Source organism: Loxodonta africana, chromosome 16 (assembly GCF_030014295.1).
Source record: "Loxodonta africana isolate mLoxAfr1 chromosome 16, mLoxAfr1.hap2, whole genome shotgun sequence".
NCBI lineage: Eukaryota > Metazoa > Chordata > Mammalia > Proboscidea > Elephantidae > Loxodonta > Loxodonta africana.
This window is the reverse complement of record NC_087357.1, coordinates 71,604,300-71,620,632: the sequence shown is the minus strand read 5'-3', so window position 1 is coordinate 71,620,632 and position 16,333 is coordinate 71,604,300. Positions and strand designations below refer to the sequence as shown.

Here is a 16,333-nt window from a genome sequence, read left to right as displayed (position 1 = left end):
CCTTCAAAACCCTGTGGGGCAGTTCTGCTGTGTCTGTAGGGCCCCTATGAGTTGGAATCCACTTGACAGCAGTGAGTTTGGTTGTAGTAAGGAAAGGCAGAAACTTGCAGAGACAAGGTGCTTAGAATTGGGAAGCTTTGGGAATGTTGAGAAAGAGAAACTGAGGTTTCAAGCCTCACTTTCTGGAAGGATGAAAATGCCATTAAGAAAAAAGAGAGTTTGATTTGGGAAAATCTTAAGTTCAGTTTTGGACATATTGCATTTAGGATGCTGGCAAAACATCTAGGTAGAAATCTCTGGCAGGTCAGAGTTAGCAGATGGTGATGAGAAGGCTAAGACTGGGAATGTCAGGGGGTTGTGAAGAGAATATTTCTTCAGGTCGCATGAAAGATGGTTAGTGGAAGAAGGAATGACATCACTTGAGACAGTTCTATGAAAAGCATTATCAACAGGCTAAACAGGGCTTCAGCTGAGGTGGAAGTTTCCAGGAAAGAAAACCCTTTCCTGTAAGAGATAGCCAAGACAGCCATTGTTACTATATTTTTTCCAGTTATTTTTCTATGCAAAAAATATTTTAGCAGTTGAGATCACACTATATGTATATATATGTTTGTGTGAGTATATATTTTTCTCACTTATATCGTGACCATTATTTTATGTTACTTAATTTTTTTATAAATATAACTTTGGAAGGAATAAATTAGAGAAAAATGTTTTTTACAGCAATATTTAGAGGCAGGGACATACCTTGTGTTGGAAATTCAGCTGGACAGAGCTTTGGTCCCAAAGCGAATGCCAGAGGAGCTGGCCAAAAGGTAGGTAGAAATGGTGCTCATACTTGTTTTGTAAAAACGATGTAGAGATAAATACAAGGAAGTAGATTTTTCTCCACAAATGTAATTTCCCTTGGGCTAAGCAGCAGTTGTTTTTTTTTTTTTTCCAGTTGAAGTTTCTTTTGTTGTTATGTTTTCTTACTACAAAAGCAGTGTTATGGATTAAATTGTGTCCATCAAAAATATGTGTTGTAATTCCTAACCTCTATGCCCGTGATTGGAAACCTTGGTGGTGTAGTGGTTAAGAGCTATGATTGCCAACCAAAAAGTCACAGCTCAAATCCACTAGGCACTCCCTGGAAACCCTATGGGGCAGTTCTATTCTGTGCTATAGGGTGCTATGAGCCAGAATCGACTCAACAGCACATGGGTTTGGTTTGGTTTTTTGGATGTCTGGGATTACAATCCCATCTGGGAATGGGTTGTTTTTGTTATGTTAATGAGGCAGGATTAGTGCTGGGTATATCTTGAGTCAATCTGTTTTGAGATATAAAAGAGATTAAACAAGCAAGCTAAGAAGCAGAGATGGGAGAAGAGAGATGTCAGACCACATGAAGATCACCCAGGAGCAGAAGCTCAGAAGAGACGAGGACCATCCTCCAAAGCAGACAGAAAGAGAAAGCCTTCCCCTAGAGCTGGCACCCTGAATTCAAACATCTAGCCTCTTAAACTGTGAGAATATAAATTTCTGTTTGTTAAAGCCACCCACCTTGTGTTATTTCTGTAATAGCAGCACTAGATGACTAAGACAAGCAGCGTTATAAAAAAAAAAAATTAGAAATAAGAAAGAAAGCATATAAAAACACCCAGATTTTCTGCTCACCACTAACACTTCAGCCTTTGTCCTTCTGGAGTTATTTTAAATCCCCATATGTACACATGGAAGCCCAGGTGGCGTAGTGGTTAAGTGCTAACCAAAAGGTCAGCAATTTGAATCCACCAGGTGCTCCTTGGAAACCCTATGGGGTGGCTCTACTCTGTCTTGTAAGGTTGCTATAAGTCAGAATGGACTTGACGGCAACAGGTTTGGTTTTTTGGCTTTATACACACACACACACACACACACACACACACGTAATTTTTTTTCTTTTTTTAATTTTTATTGTGCTTTAAGTGAAAGTTTACAAATGAACTCAGTCTCTCGTTCAAAAATTTATATACACCTTGCTGTATACTCCTGGAAACCCTGATGGCATAGTGGTTAAGTGCTATGGCTGCTAACCAGATGGTCGGCAGTTCAAATCCTCCAGGCGCTCCTTGGAAACTCTATGGCGCAGTTCTACTCTGTCCTATAGGGTCGCTATGAGTTGGAATCGACTCGACGGCACTGGGGTTTTATATACTCCTAGTTGCCCTCCCCCTAATGAGACAGCACACTCCTTCTCTCCACTCTCTATTTTCGTGTCCATTTGGCCAGCTTCTGACCCCCCACTGCTCTCTCATCTCCCCTCCAGACAGGAACTGCGCACATAGTCTCATGTGTCTACTTGATCCAAGAAGCTCACTCTTCATCGTATCATTTTCTGTCTTATAGTCCAGTCCAATCCCTGTCTGAAGAGTTGGCTTTGGGAATAGCTCTTGTCCTGGGCTAACAGAAGGTCTTGGGACTTTGACCTCCGGTGTCCTTCTAATCTTGGTCAAACCATTAAGTCTGGTCTTTTTACGAGAGTTTGAAGTCTGCATCCACTGCTCTCCTGCTCCCTCAGGGTTTCTCTGTTGTGTTGCAGTCATTGGTTGTAGACGGACACCATGTAGTTCTTCTGGTCTCAGGCTGATGTAGTCTCTGGTTTATGTGGCCCTTTCTGTCTCTTGGGCTCATAATTACCTTGTGTCTTTGGTGCTCTTCATTCTCCCTTGCTCCAGGTGGGTTGAGACCAATTGATGCATCTCAGATGGCCGCTTGCTAGCATTTAAGACCCCAGACGCCACTTTCCAAAGTGGGATGCAGAATGTTTTCTTAATAGATTTTATTATACCAATTGACTTAGATGTCCCTTGAAACCGTGGTCCCCAGACCCCCACCACTGCTACGTTGGCCTTCGAAGCATTCGGTTTATTTGGGAAACTTCTTTGTTTTTGGCTTAGTCCAGTTGTGTTGACCTCTCCTGTATTGTGTGTTGTCTTTCCCTTCACCTAAAATGGTTCTTATGTACTGTCTGATTAGTGAAAACCCCTCTCCCTGCCTCCCTCCTTACTCTCATAACCATCAAAGAATATTTTCTTCTCTGTTTAAACCATTTTTCAAGTTCTTATAATAGTGGTCTCATACAATATTTGTCTTTTTACAACTAATTTCACTCAGCATAATGCCTTCCAGGTTCCTCCATGTTATGAAATGTTTCACGGATTTATCATTGTTCTTTATCGATGCATAGTATTCCATTGTGTGAATATACCATAATTTATTTATCCATTCATCCATTGATGGGCACCTTGGTTGCTTCCATCTTTTTGCTATTGTAAACAGTGCTGCAATAAACATGGGCGTGCATATATCTGTTCGTGTAAAGGCTCTTATTTCTCTAGGATATATTCCAAGGAGTGGGATTGCTGGATCGTATGGTAGTTCTAGTTCTAGCTTTTTAAGGAAGCACCAAATCGATTTCCAGAGTGGTTGCACCATTTTAATTCCTACCAGCAGTGTATAAGTGTTCCAGTCTATCCACAACCTCTCCAACATTTATTATTTTATGTTTTTTGGATTAATGCCAGCCTTGTTGGAGTGAGACGGAATCTCATTGTAGTTTTGATTTGCATTTCTCTAATGGCTAATGATTGTGAGCATTTCCTCATGTATCTGTTAGCTACCTGTATGTCTTCTTTAGTGAAGTGCCTGTTCATATCCGTTGCCTATTTTTTAGTTGGGTTGTTTGTCTTTTTGTAGTTGAGTTGTTGCCATGTCATGTAGATTTTAGAGATCAGGTGCAAATCAGAAATGTCATAGCTAAAAACTTTTTCCCAGTCTGTAGGTAATCTTTTTACTCTTTTGGTGAAGTCTTTGGATGAACATAGGTGTTTGAATTTTAAGGCCTCCCAGTTATCTGGTTTCTCTTCTGCATTGTTAGTAATGTTTTTATACTGTTTATGCCATGTATTAGGGCTCCTAATGTTGTCCCTATTTTTTCTTCCATGATCTTTATTGTTTTAGATTTTATATTTAGGTCTTTGATCCATTTTGAGCTCATTTTTGTGCATGGAGTGAGGTATGGGTCTTGTTTCATTTTTTTGCAGCTGGATATCCAGTTATGCCAGCCCCATTTGTTAAAAAAGACTGTCTTTTCCCCCATTTAACTGTTTTGGGGCCTTTGTCAAATATCAGCTCCTCATATGTGGATGGATTTATGTCTGGATTCTCAATTTTGTCCCCTTGGTCTATGTATCTGTTGTACCAATACCAGGCTGTTTTGACTACTGTGGCGGTATGATAGTTTCTAAAATCAGGTAGAGTAAGGTCTCCCACTTTGTTCTTCTTTTTCAGTAATGCTTTACTTACCCGGGGCCCGTTTTCCTTCCGTATGCAGTTGGTGATTTGTTTCTCCATCTCATTAAAGAATGTCATTGGAATTTGGATCGGAATTGCATTAAATGTATTGATCGCTTTTGGTAGAATAGACATTTTTATAATGTTAAGTCTTCCTATGCGTGAGCAAGGTAAATTTTTCCGCTTATGTGGGTCTCTTGGTTTCTTGCCAGAAGTGTTTTGTAGTTTTCTTTGTATAAGTCTTTTACATCTCTGGTAAGATTTTTTCCTGGGTACTTTATCTTCTTGGGGGCTACTGTAAATGGTATTGATTTGGTGATTTACTCTTCGATGTTCTTTTTGTTGGTGTAGAGGAATCCAACTGATTTTTGTGTGTTTATCTTGTATCCTGATACTCTGCTGAACTCTTCTATTAGTTTCAGTAGTTTTCTGGAGGGTTTTCTGTGTATAAGATCATGTTGTCTGCAAATAGAGATAATTTTACTTCTTTCTTGCCAATCTGGATGCCCTTTATTTCTTCATCTAGCCCAATTGCTCTGGCTAGGAACAATGCTGAATAAGAGCAGTGATAAAGGGCCTCCTTGTCTGGCCCCCAATCTCAAGAGGAATGCTTTCAGGCTCTCTCCATTTAGGATGATGTTGGCTTTGTACAAGTGCCCTTTATTATGTTGAGGAATTTTCCTTTTGTTCCTATTTTGCTGAGAGTTTTTATCATGAATGGGTGTTGAACTTTGTCAGATGTCTTTTCTGCATCAATTGATAAAATCATGTGATTCTTGTCTTTTGTTTTATTTATGTGATGGATTACATTAATTGTTTTTCTAATGCTGAACCATCCCTGTATACCTGGTATGAATCCCTCTTGGTCATGGTCATTTATTTTTTGATATGTTGTTGAATTCTATTGGCTGGAATTTTGTTGAGGGTTTTTGCATCTACATTCATGAGGGATATAGGTCTGTAATTTTCTTTTTTTGTGGTGTCTTTACCTGTTTTTTTTTTTTATCAGCTACATGCTGGCTTCATAGAATGAGTTTGGGAGTATTCCATTCTTTTCTATGCTCTGAAATACCTTTAGTAGTAGTGGTGTTAACTCTTCTCTGAAAGTTTGGTACAACTCTGCAGTAAAGCCATCCAGGCCAGGGCATTTTTTTGTTGGCACTTTTTTAATTACCTTCTCAATCTTTTCTTTTGTTGTAGGTTTATTTAGTTGTTCTACCTCTGTTTGTGTTAGTTTAGGTAAGTAGGTAGTGTGTTTCTAGGAATTCATCCATTTCTTCTAGGTTTTCAAATTTGTTGGAGTACAGTTTTTCATAGGAATCTGATATGATTCTTTTAATTTCAGTTGGGTCTGTTGTGATATTGCCCATCTCATTTCTTATTCAGGTTATTTGCTTCCTTTTCTGCTTCTCTTTTGTCTGTTTGGCCAGTGGTTTGTCAATTTTGTTCATTTTTTCAAAGAACCAGCTTTTGGTCTTGTTAACTCTTTCGATTGTTTTTCTGTTTCATTTAATTCTGCTCTAATTTTTATTATGTGCTTTCTTCTGGTGCCTAAGGGTTTCTTTTGTTGCTCTCTTTTTATTTGTTCCAGTTGTAGGGATAATTCTTTGATTTTGGCCCTTTCTTCTTTTTGGATGTGTGCATTTATTGGTATAAATTGACCTCTGAGCACTACTTTCACTGTGTCCCAAAGGTTCTGATAGGAAGTGTTTTCATTCTCATTGGATTCTATGAATTTCTTTATTCCATCCTTCATGTCTTCTATAACTCAGTCATTTTTGAGCAGTATATTGTTCAGTTTCCAAGTGTTTGATTTCTTTTCCCTGCTTTTTCTGTTATTGGTTTCTACTTTTATGGCCTTATGGTCAGAGAAGATGCTTTGTAATATTTCAATGTTTTGATTTTATTAAGGCTTGCTTTATGACCTAGTATGTGGTCTTCTCTAGAGAATGTTCCATGTGAACTAGAAAAGAAAGTATACTTGGTTGGCGTTGGGTGGAGTGTTCCGTATATGTCTGTGACGTCAAGTTGGTTGATTTTGTCGTTCAGATCTTCGTGTCTTTATTGAGCTTCTTTCTGGATGTCCTGTCCTTCACTAAAAGTGGTGTGTTGAAGTCTCCTACTATAATTGTGGAGCTGTCTATCTCACTTTTCAATGCTGATAGAGTTTGTTTTATGTATCTTGCAGCCCTGTCATTGGGTGCATAAATATTTAATATGGTTGTATCCTCCTGGTATATTGTCCCTTTAATCATTGTATAGTGTCCTTCCTTATCCTTTGTGTTGGATTTTTAACTTTAAAGTCTATTGTGTCAGATATTAATATTGCCACTGCTGGTCGTTTTTGATTGTTGTTTACTTTATATATTTTTTTTCTTTGAGTTTTTGTTTATGTCTTTAAGTCTAAAGTGTGCCTGTTGTAGGCAGCATATAGATTGATCGTTTTTTTTTAATCTGTTTTGCCATGCTCTTTATTTGTGCATTTAGTCCATTTACATTCAGCCTAATTATATAGTTAGGTATGAGTTTAATGTTGTCATTTTGATGTCTTTTTTTGTGTGTTGCTGACAGTTTCTTTTTCCCACTTATTTTTTTGTGCTGAGTAGTTTATATTTTTATATTGTCTTTTCCTCTTTTTCATTGTTGTTGATTTTGTTTCTGCTGAATTTAAAATTTTTTCTTGTATTTTATTTTGATGAGTAGGATTGTTAGTCTCCCTTGTGGTTACCGTAATATTTACTTCTGTTTTTCTAAGTTTAATCCTAGCTTTTATTTCTTTACATTGCCTTGACTTCCTCTCTATATGAAAGATCTATGACTACATTTTTTAGTCCCTCTTTATTGTTTTATTGTTGTCGTGTTTTACATAACGACATCCCTGTTTTGAGCATTTTTTAATCTTGATTTTATTTTTGTGATTTCCCTATCTGGGTTGACAGCCTGTTGCTGTGTCCTGTGTTCTAGTCTTAGGTTGATATCTGATATTATAGAAAGAGCTCCTTTAGTATTTCTTGTAGTTTTAGTTTGGTTTTTAGAAATTCCCTAAACTTTTTTTCTGGAAATGTCCTAATTTCTCCTTCATATTTGAGAGACAGTTTTGCTGGATATATGATCCTTGGCTGGCAATTTTTTTCCTTCCATGCTTTATATAAGTCATCCCATTTGCCCTCTTGCCTGCATGGTTTCCGCTAAGTAGTCTGAGCTTATTCTTATCGACTCTTCTTTGTAGGTGACTTTTCATTTATCCCTAGCCACTCTTAAAATTCTCTCTTTTTCTTGGTTTTGGTGAGTGTAATTATAATATGTCTTGGTAACTTTCTTTTGAGATCTACCTTGTGTAGTTCGATGAGCATCTTGGATAGATATCTTCTCATCTTTCACGATATCAGGGAAGTTTTCTGCCAGCACATCTTCAACAATTCTCTCTATATTTTCTGTTATCCCTCTGTGTTCTGGTACTCCTGTCACTCGTAGGTTATTTCTCTTGATCGAGTCCGACATGATTCTTAGGATTTCTTCATTTTTTAAAATTCATTTATCTCATTTTTCTTCGAATAGATTGGTGCCAAGTGTTTTATCTTTTACCTCACTAATTTTGGCTTCCATTTCCTCAATTCTCCTCTAACTTTCTATTGAGTTGTTTAATTCTGTAATTTTTTTGTTAATCTTCTGAATTTCTGATTTCTGTCTCTCCATGGATTCTTGCAGTGTATTAAAGTTTTCATTATGTTCTTGAATAACCTTTTTAATTTCTTTAGCTGCTTCATCTATATGTTCCTTGGCTTGTTCTGCATTTTGCCTGATATCATTCCCGATGTCTTGAAGAGTTCTGTATATTAACCTTTTGTATTCTACATCTGTATTCTACACCTTCATCTGGAAGATTCCTTGATTCTTTGTTTTGAGAGCTTGTTGAAGCGATTATGGTCTGCTTCTTTATGTGATTTGATATTGACTGTTGTCTTTGAGCCATGCGTAAGTTATTGTATTAATTTATTATATGTTTGCTTACTGTATCCTAGGTTCTTGCTTTGTTTTGTTTTGATATTTCCAGATAGGCTGCTTGAGTGAGATAGCTTGATTATTTTCACGTTTGAAGCTCTAATGTCCTGTCACCAGATGGCTAGAGTTGTTACCAGGTATGAGCCTAGAAGTCCATACACTTTTCTTGTGTGTATTCAGCTCAGGTGTCCAGGTAGTTGGTCATCAAGTGTGTGGTACAGGCTCTGTTCTACAGTCTTAGAGGGGCAGTGGTGATTGGTGTAGGCACAGGTGTCTGGTTGCAGTAGGGGTCATGCTTTGGACAAGGCAGAGTACTGACAACCATTCCCCGAGTATCTGTGAGGAAAGCACGTCCTTGTTCCCTAGAGCACACAGGTGGGTGGGTTCTGCAGTCAGACCATGGTCACCCAATGCTTTTGGTTGTAAGGACTGGGAGGCACCACTTAGCCTTTGACCCCTGTTTTGGATGGCTAGGTGATGTGTGTAGAGCCACCAGTCATTAGGCTATTGATGTGGGTAGGTGAGGACCCTGTTTAATAGGCAGAGCTGTGTCAAACACCAAAAACCCACCTCTCCACCGCACAGCTGAAACAGTTGCAGTCTGCCAATAAGGGCCTATTCTCCTGAAATGGGCCCACACAGGTCCATGCAGGAGTGAAAGGTATTCAAAGTCCGCGGACCATTTGTGCCTGGACGTGAGCGCTTCTGCCCTGAGCTCCGTGGTTTAGTGGAGCTCGCAGATTATCTTTTTCCCCAACTGTTAATTTATTCCTTCTCCAAGGCCAGGAGAATGGCTCAGGGCACACAGCAGGTCCTTTCTCAGGCCCAGGGAAATCAACAGTCAATGAAGCTGGCTTCAGCGCTGGGGGAGCGGTAAAATAACTGCAAGTACCTAGCTTTTGCCCAGGGCACAGTTCTTCTCTCGTTCCAGAAGTGTGAGTAGGAAACCGCATCCCCATTGCTACCGCCAGCCCCACCACGGTCTCTCCGGGGATGGTGCCTTAGGGTTCCCGCTGAGTCACGTCTGACAACTCCTCATCACTTCTGAACCGTCTCTCCCTCCCCCTTCCGCTCAGTCTAACTTTGCCTTTGATGTTCAGGACTCCTAGCTTGTCATATATATAATCGTTTCACTTGTTTTTTCGGGTTTTCGTTGTAAAGAGGGATCACCGGAAGTGTCTGACTACTCCCCCATCTGGACCCCACCTCTCCTTTGCCTGTGTTTTAAATTGGGTTTTTCTGTCTTTGTTGTTGAATGGTAGGAGTTCTTTATATATTCTGAGATGCCTTTCCATTTATTTAGGTTGTCTTTAATTTCTTTCATTTCAGCAGTGTTTTGTAGTTTTCAGTGTACAAACTGTACATGTCTTTCACCTCCTTGGTTAAGGTTATTCTTAACTATTTTATTATTTTTGATGTTATTGTAAATGAAAATGTTCTCTTAATTTCCTTTTCAGATTGTTCATTATTAGTGTGTAGGAAAGGATCCTTGGTGGTGCAATCATTAAGTGCTTGGTTACTGACTGAAAGGTCAGCAGTTTTAACCCACCGGGAACTCTGTAGGAGAAAAGACCTGGCGATCTATTCCCATAACGTTTACGGTCTAGGAAGCCCTATAGGGCAGTTCTACTCTGTCATACAGGGTGACTATGAGTTGGAATTGACTTGACAGCATAGAACAACAACAACAGTGTATAGAAGTAGAACTAATATCTGTCTGTTCATCTTATACCTGCAACATTGCTGAATTTGTTTATTGTTAGCTCTAGTCATTTTTTTGTGTGTGGATTTGTTAGGATTTTTTTATATATAAGATCATGTCATTTGTGAATAGTGATAGTTTTCCTTATAATTTTCAAATATGGATGACATTTATTGCCTAATTGCTCTGGCTAGACCTTCCAGTACAGTTGTGAATAGAAGCAGCCATCCTTGTCTTGTTTCTGATCTTAGAGGGAAAGCTTTCTGTCTTTCACTGTTGAGTATGATGTTCACTGTGGGTTTTTAATAAATCCTCTTTATTATTTGAAGAAGTTCTGATCTATTTCTGAATTGTTGAGTGCTTTTATCATGAAAAGGTGGATTTTGTTAAAGGCTTTTCTGTATCGATGAGATAATCATGTAGTGTTTTGGTCTTTATTAATTGGGTGTATTACAAAGTGATTTTCATATGCTGAACGACCTTTGCATTCCTGGGATAAATCCTGCTTGGTAATGGTGTATAATCCTTCTAATATGTTGCTGGATTTGATTTGCTTGTATTTTATTGAGAATTTTTGTGTCTATATTCATAAGTGATGTTGCACTGCAGTTTTCATTGCTCTTGATGTCTTTGTCTGGCTTTGGTATTAGGATACTGCTGGCCTCATAGAATGAGCTAGAAAAGGTTTCTCCCTCTTCTGTTCTTTAGAAGAGTTTGAGAAGGATTGGTGTTAATTCTTTTTAAATAGTAGGTAAAATTCACCAGTGAAGCCATCTGGTCCTTGGCTTTTCTGTGTTGGGAAGTTTTTATTACTGATTCAATCTCTTGCTGTAGGTCTATTTAGATTTCCTATCTCGGCCTGACTTGGTTTTGTAGTTTGTGTGTTTCTAGGAATTTGTCTGTTTCATCTAGGTTATCAAATTTGTTGGTGTGCAGTTGTCCACAGTATTCTCCTCTTATAAAAACCGTTGCCATCAAGTGTGTGTCTGCAGTGTGATGAATCGCTTTTATATGGCCCTTCTCACTGTGGTCTTGTAAGTCCCACCAAATGATTGGGTGGAACTATGCAAATATGGTGCTTGTGACCCACCAAGGAGATTGGACAGCTTGCTAATAATGCAAATAAAGTGCATGGTGCCCTTGTGGGGGTAGGACCATGCAAATAAGGTGTATGGAAGCTATGAGGGAATTGGTCTGTTTTGCTATACTGCTAGGCTTAAAATGAATCATCCCAGAGGTGGAAAGGGGGGACCTCATTACCACCAAGAAAGAAGAGCTAGGAGTACAGTGTGTCATTTGGACCCAGGGTCCCTGTGCCGAGAATCTTCTAGACCCAGGAGACAGACAGAAAGAGCTGTAACACCAGAGATGGTGAGAAGCAGTAGCAGAAAAGTAGCGGTAGCAGAGGCAAGAGAATCGGCAGACCAGGAGGAGATGATGTAGTGGGCTTGCTGGCTCACAGGGCGAGAAAGCTGATCACCTTCAGGCAGGAGGCTTGCTGGTGGAGTGGGGTGCTTCCAGGCACTTAGCAAAGCGAGGCTCACCAACTCACAGAGAGAGAGCTGAGTGCCTTCAGACAGGAGGCTTGCTGGTGATGTGGGGTGCCTCTGGGCTCTTATGGGTAGAGCTAAAGAGCTTTGTAACATTTGCCCAAGCAAGGCAGAGGCAAGGCCAAGAGGCCTAGGAGCTGAGGGGCTGAGAGGCAGAGGGCCAGAGAGAGGCCTGCCTTAAGGCACAGCTGACAGGAAGCTGTCTTGATCAGTGAACTACATCATTAGTTGTTTCTGATCCTGAATTGTAATCTGTTACTTCCCTAATAAACTCCATAATCATGAGTATCATTTGTGAGTTCTGTGTGGTCATTGCGATGACTTATGAAACCTAGCAGAGAAGTAAAGAGTGCTGTGGGAGAGATGACTGGTGAATTGGTGAAAAGATTGGAGAGAGGAGGCATGTCTGACCTCCACCTCATATCACTCAGCCTTGGCCTCTTGATGTTGGTAATGATTCCGTCTCCCCTCACGAAATCAAAGGAGGTCAGATACCTCCACCACGACATTTTTACAGTGTCAGAGTAGAATTGTGCTACATAGGGTTTTCAGTAGCTGATTTTTCCAAAGTAGATCACCAGGCCTTTTTTTGAGGTGCCTCTGGATGGACTCAAACTGCCAACCTTTTGGTTATTTGCATCACCTAGGGATGCCTGTCCTCTTAAAACACTTTTAATAATACTTCTTATTTCTATAAGGTCAGTAGTAATGTTCCCTCTTTCATTTCTGATTTTAGTAATTTGAGGCTTTTCTCTCTTTGTCAGTCTAGCTAAAAGCTTGTTAATTGTATTGACCTTTTCAAAAAACCAACTTCACATATCATACATTTCACTCATTTAAAGTGTATAGCTCAGTGGTTTTTAATGTATTCACAGAGATGTGCAACCATCACCAAAGTCAATCTGAGAACATTTTCATCACCCCAAAAAGAAACCCCATGCCCCATACCCATTAGCATTCATTCCTTATTTCCTCCCAACCTCCTGTCCCGCAGCCCTGTGCAGCTACCGGTCCGCTTTCTGTCTCTATAGATTTGTCTACTCTGGACATTTCATATAAATGGAATTATACAGTATGTGATTTTTTATGTCTGGCTTCTTTGACTTAGCATAATGTTCTCAAGATTCATCCATATCGTAGCATGTGTCAGTACTTCATTCATTTTCATTGCCATGTGTTATTCCATTGTATGGATATACCACCTTTTGTCTATCCATTCATTCATCAGTTGATCATCATTTGGGCAGTTTCTTCTTAATGCAGCATCTGGAATGATTATATTAAAATGGAAGTCAATTCATGTAACTCCTCTGCTCAGAAACCTCCAGTGACCATCACACGCTGAGGAAAAGCCAAAGTGCTTTCAGTGGCCTACCAGGGCCTACGCGTTCTGCACTCCACTTCCTTTCGTACTGCTTATCAAAAAAAAAAATCAACTGCTGTGGAGTCGATTCCGACTCATAGTGACCCACTAGGGTTTCCAAGGCTGTAAATCTCTACAGAAGCACCTCTCTACAGACTGCCACATCTTTTTGTTGTGGAGTAGCCAGTGGTTTCGAACTGCCAACCTTTCGATTAGCATTCCGGTGCTTTAACAACTGTGCCACCAGTCCGGCCAAACTGGGCTCTCTGCTATTCCTTATACACACACTAGGCGCACTCTTGCTTCAAGGGCTCTCTCCTTTGTCTGAAATGTTCTTACCCCAGAAGTCTACATAACTTGCTTCCTTACTTCCCTCAGGTCTTTACTCCAATGTCGTTATCTCAGTGAAGCCTTCCCTGGTGAAATATGCTCCGTCATTCTACCCCTCCAGCCCCCAAAATCATCTGTCTGCCCTCCTGCATTTTTTTTCTCCATGGCATTTATCACTAACATATTTGTGTTAATTATTTATGCTGTTTATTGTCTCTGTCTCCCCATTAGTATATAAGCTTTGTGAGGACACAAATTTTTGTCTATTTAATGCACCCTGGTGGTGCAGTGGTTAAGTGTTTGACTGCTAACCAAAAGGTGGGCAGTTTGAATCCACCAGCCACTTCTTGGAAACCCTATGGGACAGTTCTACTCTGTCCTATGGGGTTGCTATGAGTCGGAATCGACTTGATGCCAATGGGTATATGGGTATCCCCAGCACCTAGAAAATGGTCTGATGCATAGTAAGCGATCAGTATATATTCTGAATAAATTAATGAATGACATTGTCTCTGGGGAGGAAACTGGGTGGCTGGGGAACACGGTTGGAAGGAGACATTTTACTATATATTGTTTTATACCTTTGGAGTTTTGAATCATATGGGTATACTACCTACTGAATGTACCTAAAATCATGACACCCATTTCTTTCAACTCTGTAATCAAGCAGCCTCTTGTGTACAACAATCATTTTTCTTAAATGTGTAAAGTTAAAACCAGGACTCAAATTAGCCAAAAGTACAGTTTGGGTACAATCCAATAGCTGCCTCTCGGCGCTGTCTTAACTGGTCCATAGCCATATACTGTTCTGGGATTCACATCGAGGCTTTTCAGTGATAGAATAGCCCAGTGCTCAAGTGTGATAGGGGAACAGCCCTTGAACCTCCCTGACCTGGGCTCTTGGTGGATGTAAAGTAAGAGAACATAAACCTACAGACAATAAATTTTCTTTTTCTGATACAGGGTCAAGGAAATGATTCCTCCAAGGCCTCCTCTTACCCGTCGTACAGGAGGAGCTCAGAAGGCAAGTGCCAGAGCGAAGGTGAAACCATAAGCAATAGGCTATTGAGTGTATGCATTTAGACAGTAAGGCACGGACTTGTTAAGTATTTTTCCAGCAGGTGTGAGAAGTTGTTTGAAGTTACATATATTTTCATTCCTGGTTCTATCTATAACCGGGGGCATACAGTCAAATAGCATACAGTGTCATACAGTGTTCAATCTTTCGCTGGTAGCCTATGAGTTGGAAAGAAAAGGACAGTTTATACCTAAAGTGTTACTGAACGTATAACCCAGTCTAGTTTCAGACTTCTAATCCACAATCCTGACCTCTTTGAGGCCTCTTTACCAGATATTTTTTCTGACGTATTTTGTATTTTCCTAGGCGGTGAGTGACTATCACATGCAGATCAAAAACATTTCAAGAGCCATTCTGAATGAATACCACAGGATGTATGGGAAAGAGCTGACCAAACTGGAGAATGAAATGGATAAAGAAACCCTGGAGGAGCAGAAGTGCCAGCTCAACTATGAACTTAATTACTCTGGAAAATACTTTGCTTTCAAAGAACAACTCAAGGCAAAACATTACTTAATTATTCCATGTTTTGTTTTGTTTTTTTTTATAGAGCACTTTCTCTATATACCCAGTTAAACTTTTTTTTTTCTCTCTGATTGCATCCAGCTATGTTCCCGCCTTTCTTCTTGCTGATGCAGAGGACTAAGTTCTCTATGATATGATGGCAGAAGAAGCTCCATTCCTGTGGAGTCTTGGAATGGCTCAGTATCCAGTCTGAGCATGAACTTTTAAGAACCTAATTCTTCACTTGGGGTCAGGCCAGATTTCTGGACAAGATTTTATGTTGCTCCAGGGGACAGACAGTCTGTATCTGGTACTGACTGTGACTTCTTATCTCTGTCACTTATTACGAACCTTTCCCTAGCCGATAGAATCACTAAAATTTATGTAAAAACAGCATGGGAGCAGTGTCTGACCTCCTATAACTTCACAAGGGGGAAGGAGAATCAGTATCAACTGCCCAAGGCTGATCCCTATGAGGCGAAGTCAGACATGCCTCCTCTCTCTACCATCTGTACCAATTCTGACACTGTCTCTCCCATGGCACTGTCTACTTCTCTGCTGGATTCGATTATTCATTGCAATGGCCACACAGAACTCACAGACCATACCCACGATTATAATGTTTATTAGGGAAGTAACAGGTTACAGTCCAGGCTCAGGAACACTTAAGGATACAGTTCTTCCATCAGGACAGCCTCTTTCCAGTCATGCTCGCAGGCACACTTCTCCCTGGCCCTAGGCCTCTGCCCAAAGGCATTCAGCTTTCTCTCTCTATGGGCCGGGAAGCCCAACGCGCTGTCTCCTACTGCCTGGTCTCTGCTGCCAAGTCTCTGCTGCCAGGTCTCTCCTGCCACCACTTCTTACCATCTTCAAGGTTATAGCTCGCTCTCTGTCTCCTGGGTCCAGGAGCTTCTCAGTGCGGGCATCCCAGGTCCAGTGGACCTGCTGGCTTCTGGCTGTTCTTCCTTGATGATGCTGGATTCTTCTCTCTGCTCTGGAATTGGCTCTCTTTTACGGCAAAATTGACCAATCCCCTTGGTGAGCCACAGTTATCTTATTTGCACAGTGCGGCCCAACCACTTGGGTGAGAGTTGTTACAGGACCATGACTAGAAAGGCCACAAAAAAGTGATTCATTACACTGGAATTTGAGAAATATTTACTTACTAATAGCTTATTGAATAATAATGGCTAACATTTATTGCTACTACCCATCTGTTAGCTGGTCATACTGTGTTGGCTTTCATGTTGCTATAATGCTGGAAGCTATGCCACCAGTATTTCAAATACCAGGGTCACCATGGTGGGTAGGTTTCAGCGGAGCTTCCAGACTAAAACAGACTAGGAAGAAAGGTCTGGTAATACGCTTTCAAAAGTTCAACAATTAAAACCCTGTGGACCAGAATATTGCCTGATGTAGTGCTGACAAATGAGCCCCCTAGGTTGGAAGGCACAGTGGCCACAACAGTGGACGTAGGCATACCAACCATC

General features: G+C 40.3%; 1 protein-coding gene across 1 annotated transcript in view; it reads left to right on the top strand.

Moving 5' to 3' along the window:
• CFAP70 (cilia and flagella associated protein 70) overlaps window positions 1-16,333 on the top strand; it is a 146,800-nt gene that overhangs the window by 62,085 nt on the left and 68,382 nt on the right. Inside the window, 3 exon segments of the mRNA XM_064269713.1 lie at window positions 724-815; window positions 14,225-14,285; window positions 14,646-14,840. Coding sequence (XP_064125783.1) covers window positions 724-815; window positions 14,225-14,285; window positions 14,646-14,840 — 348 coding nt within the window.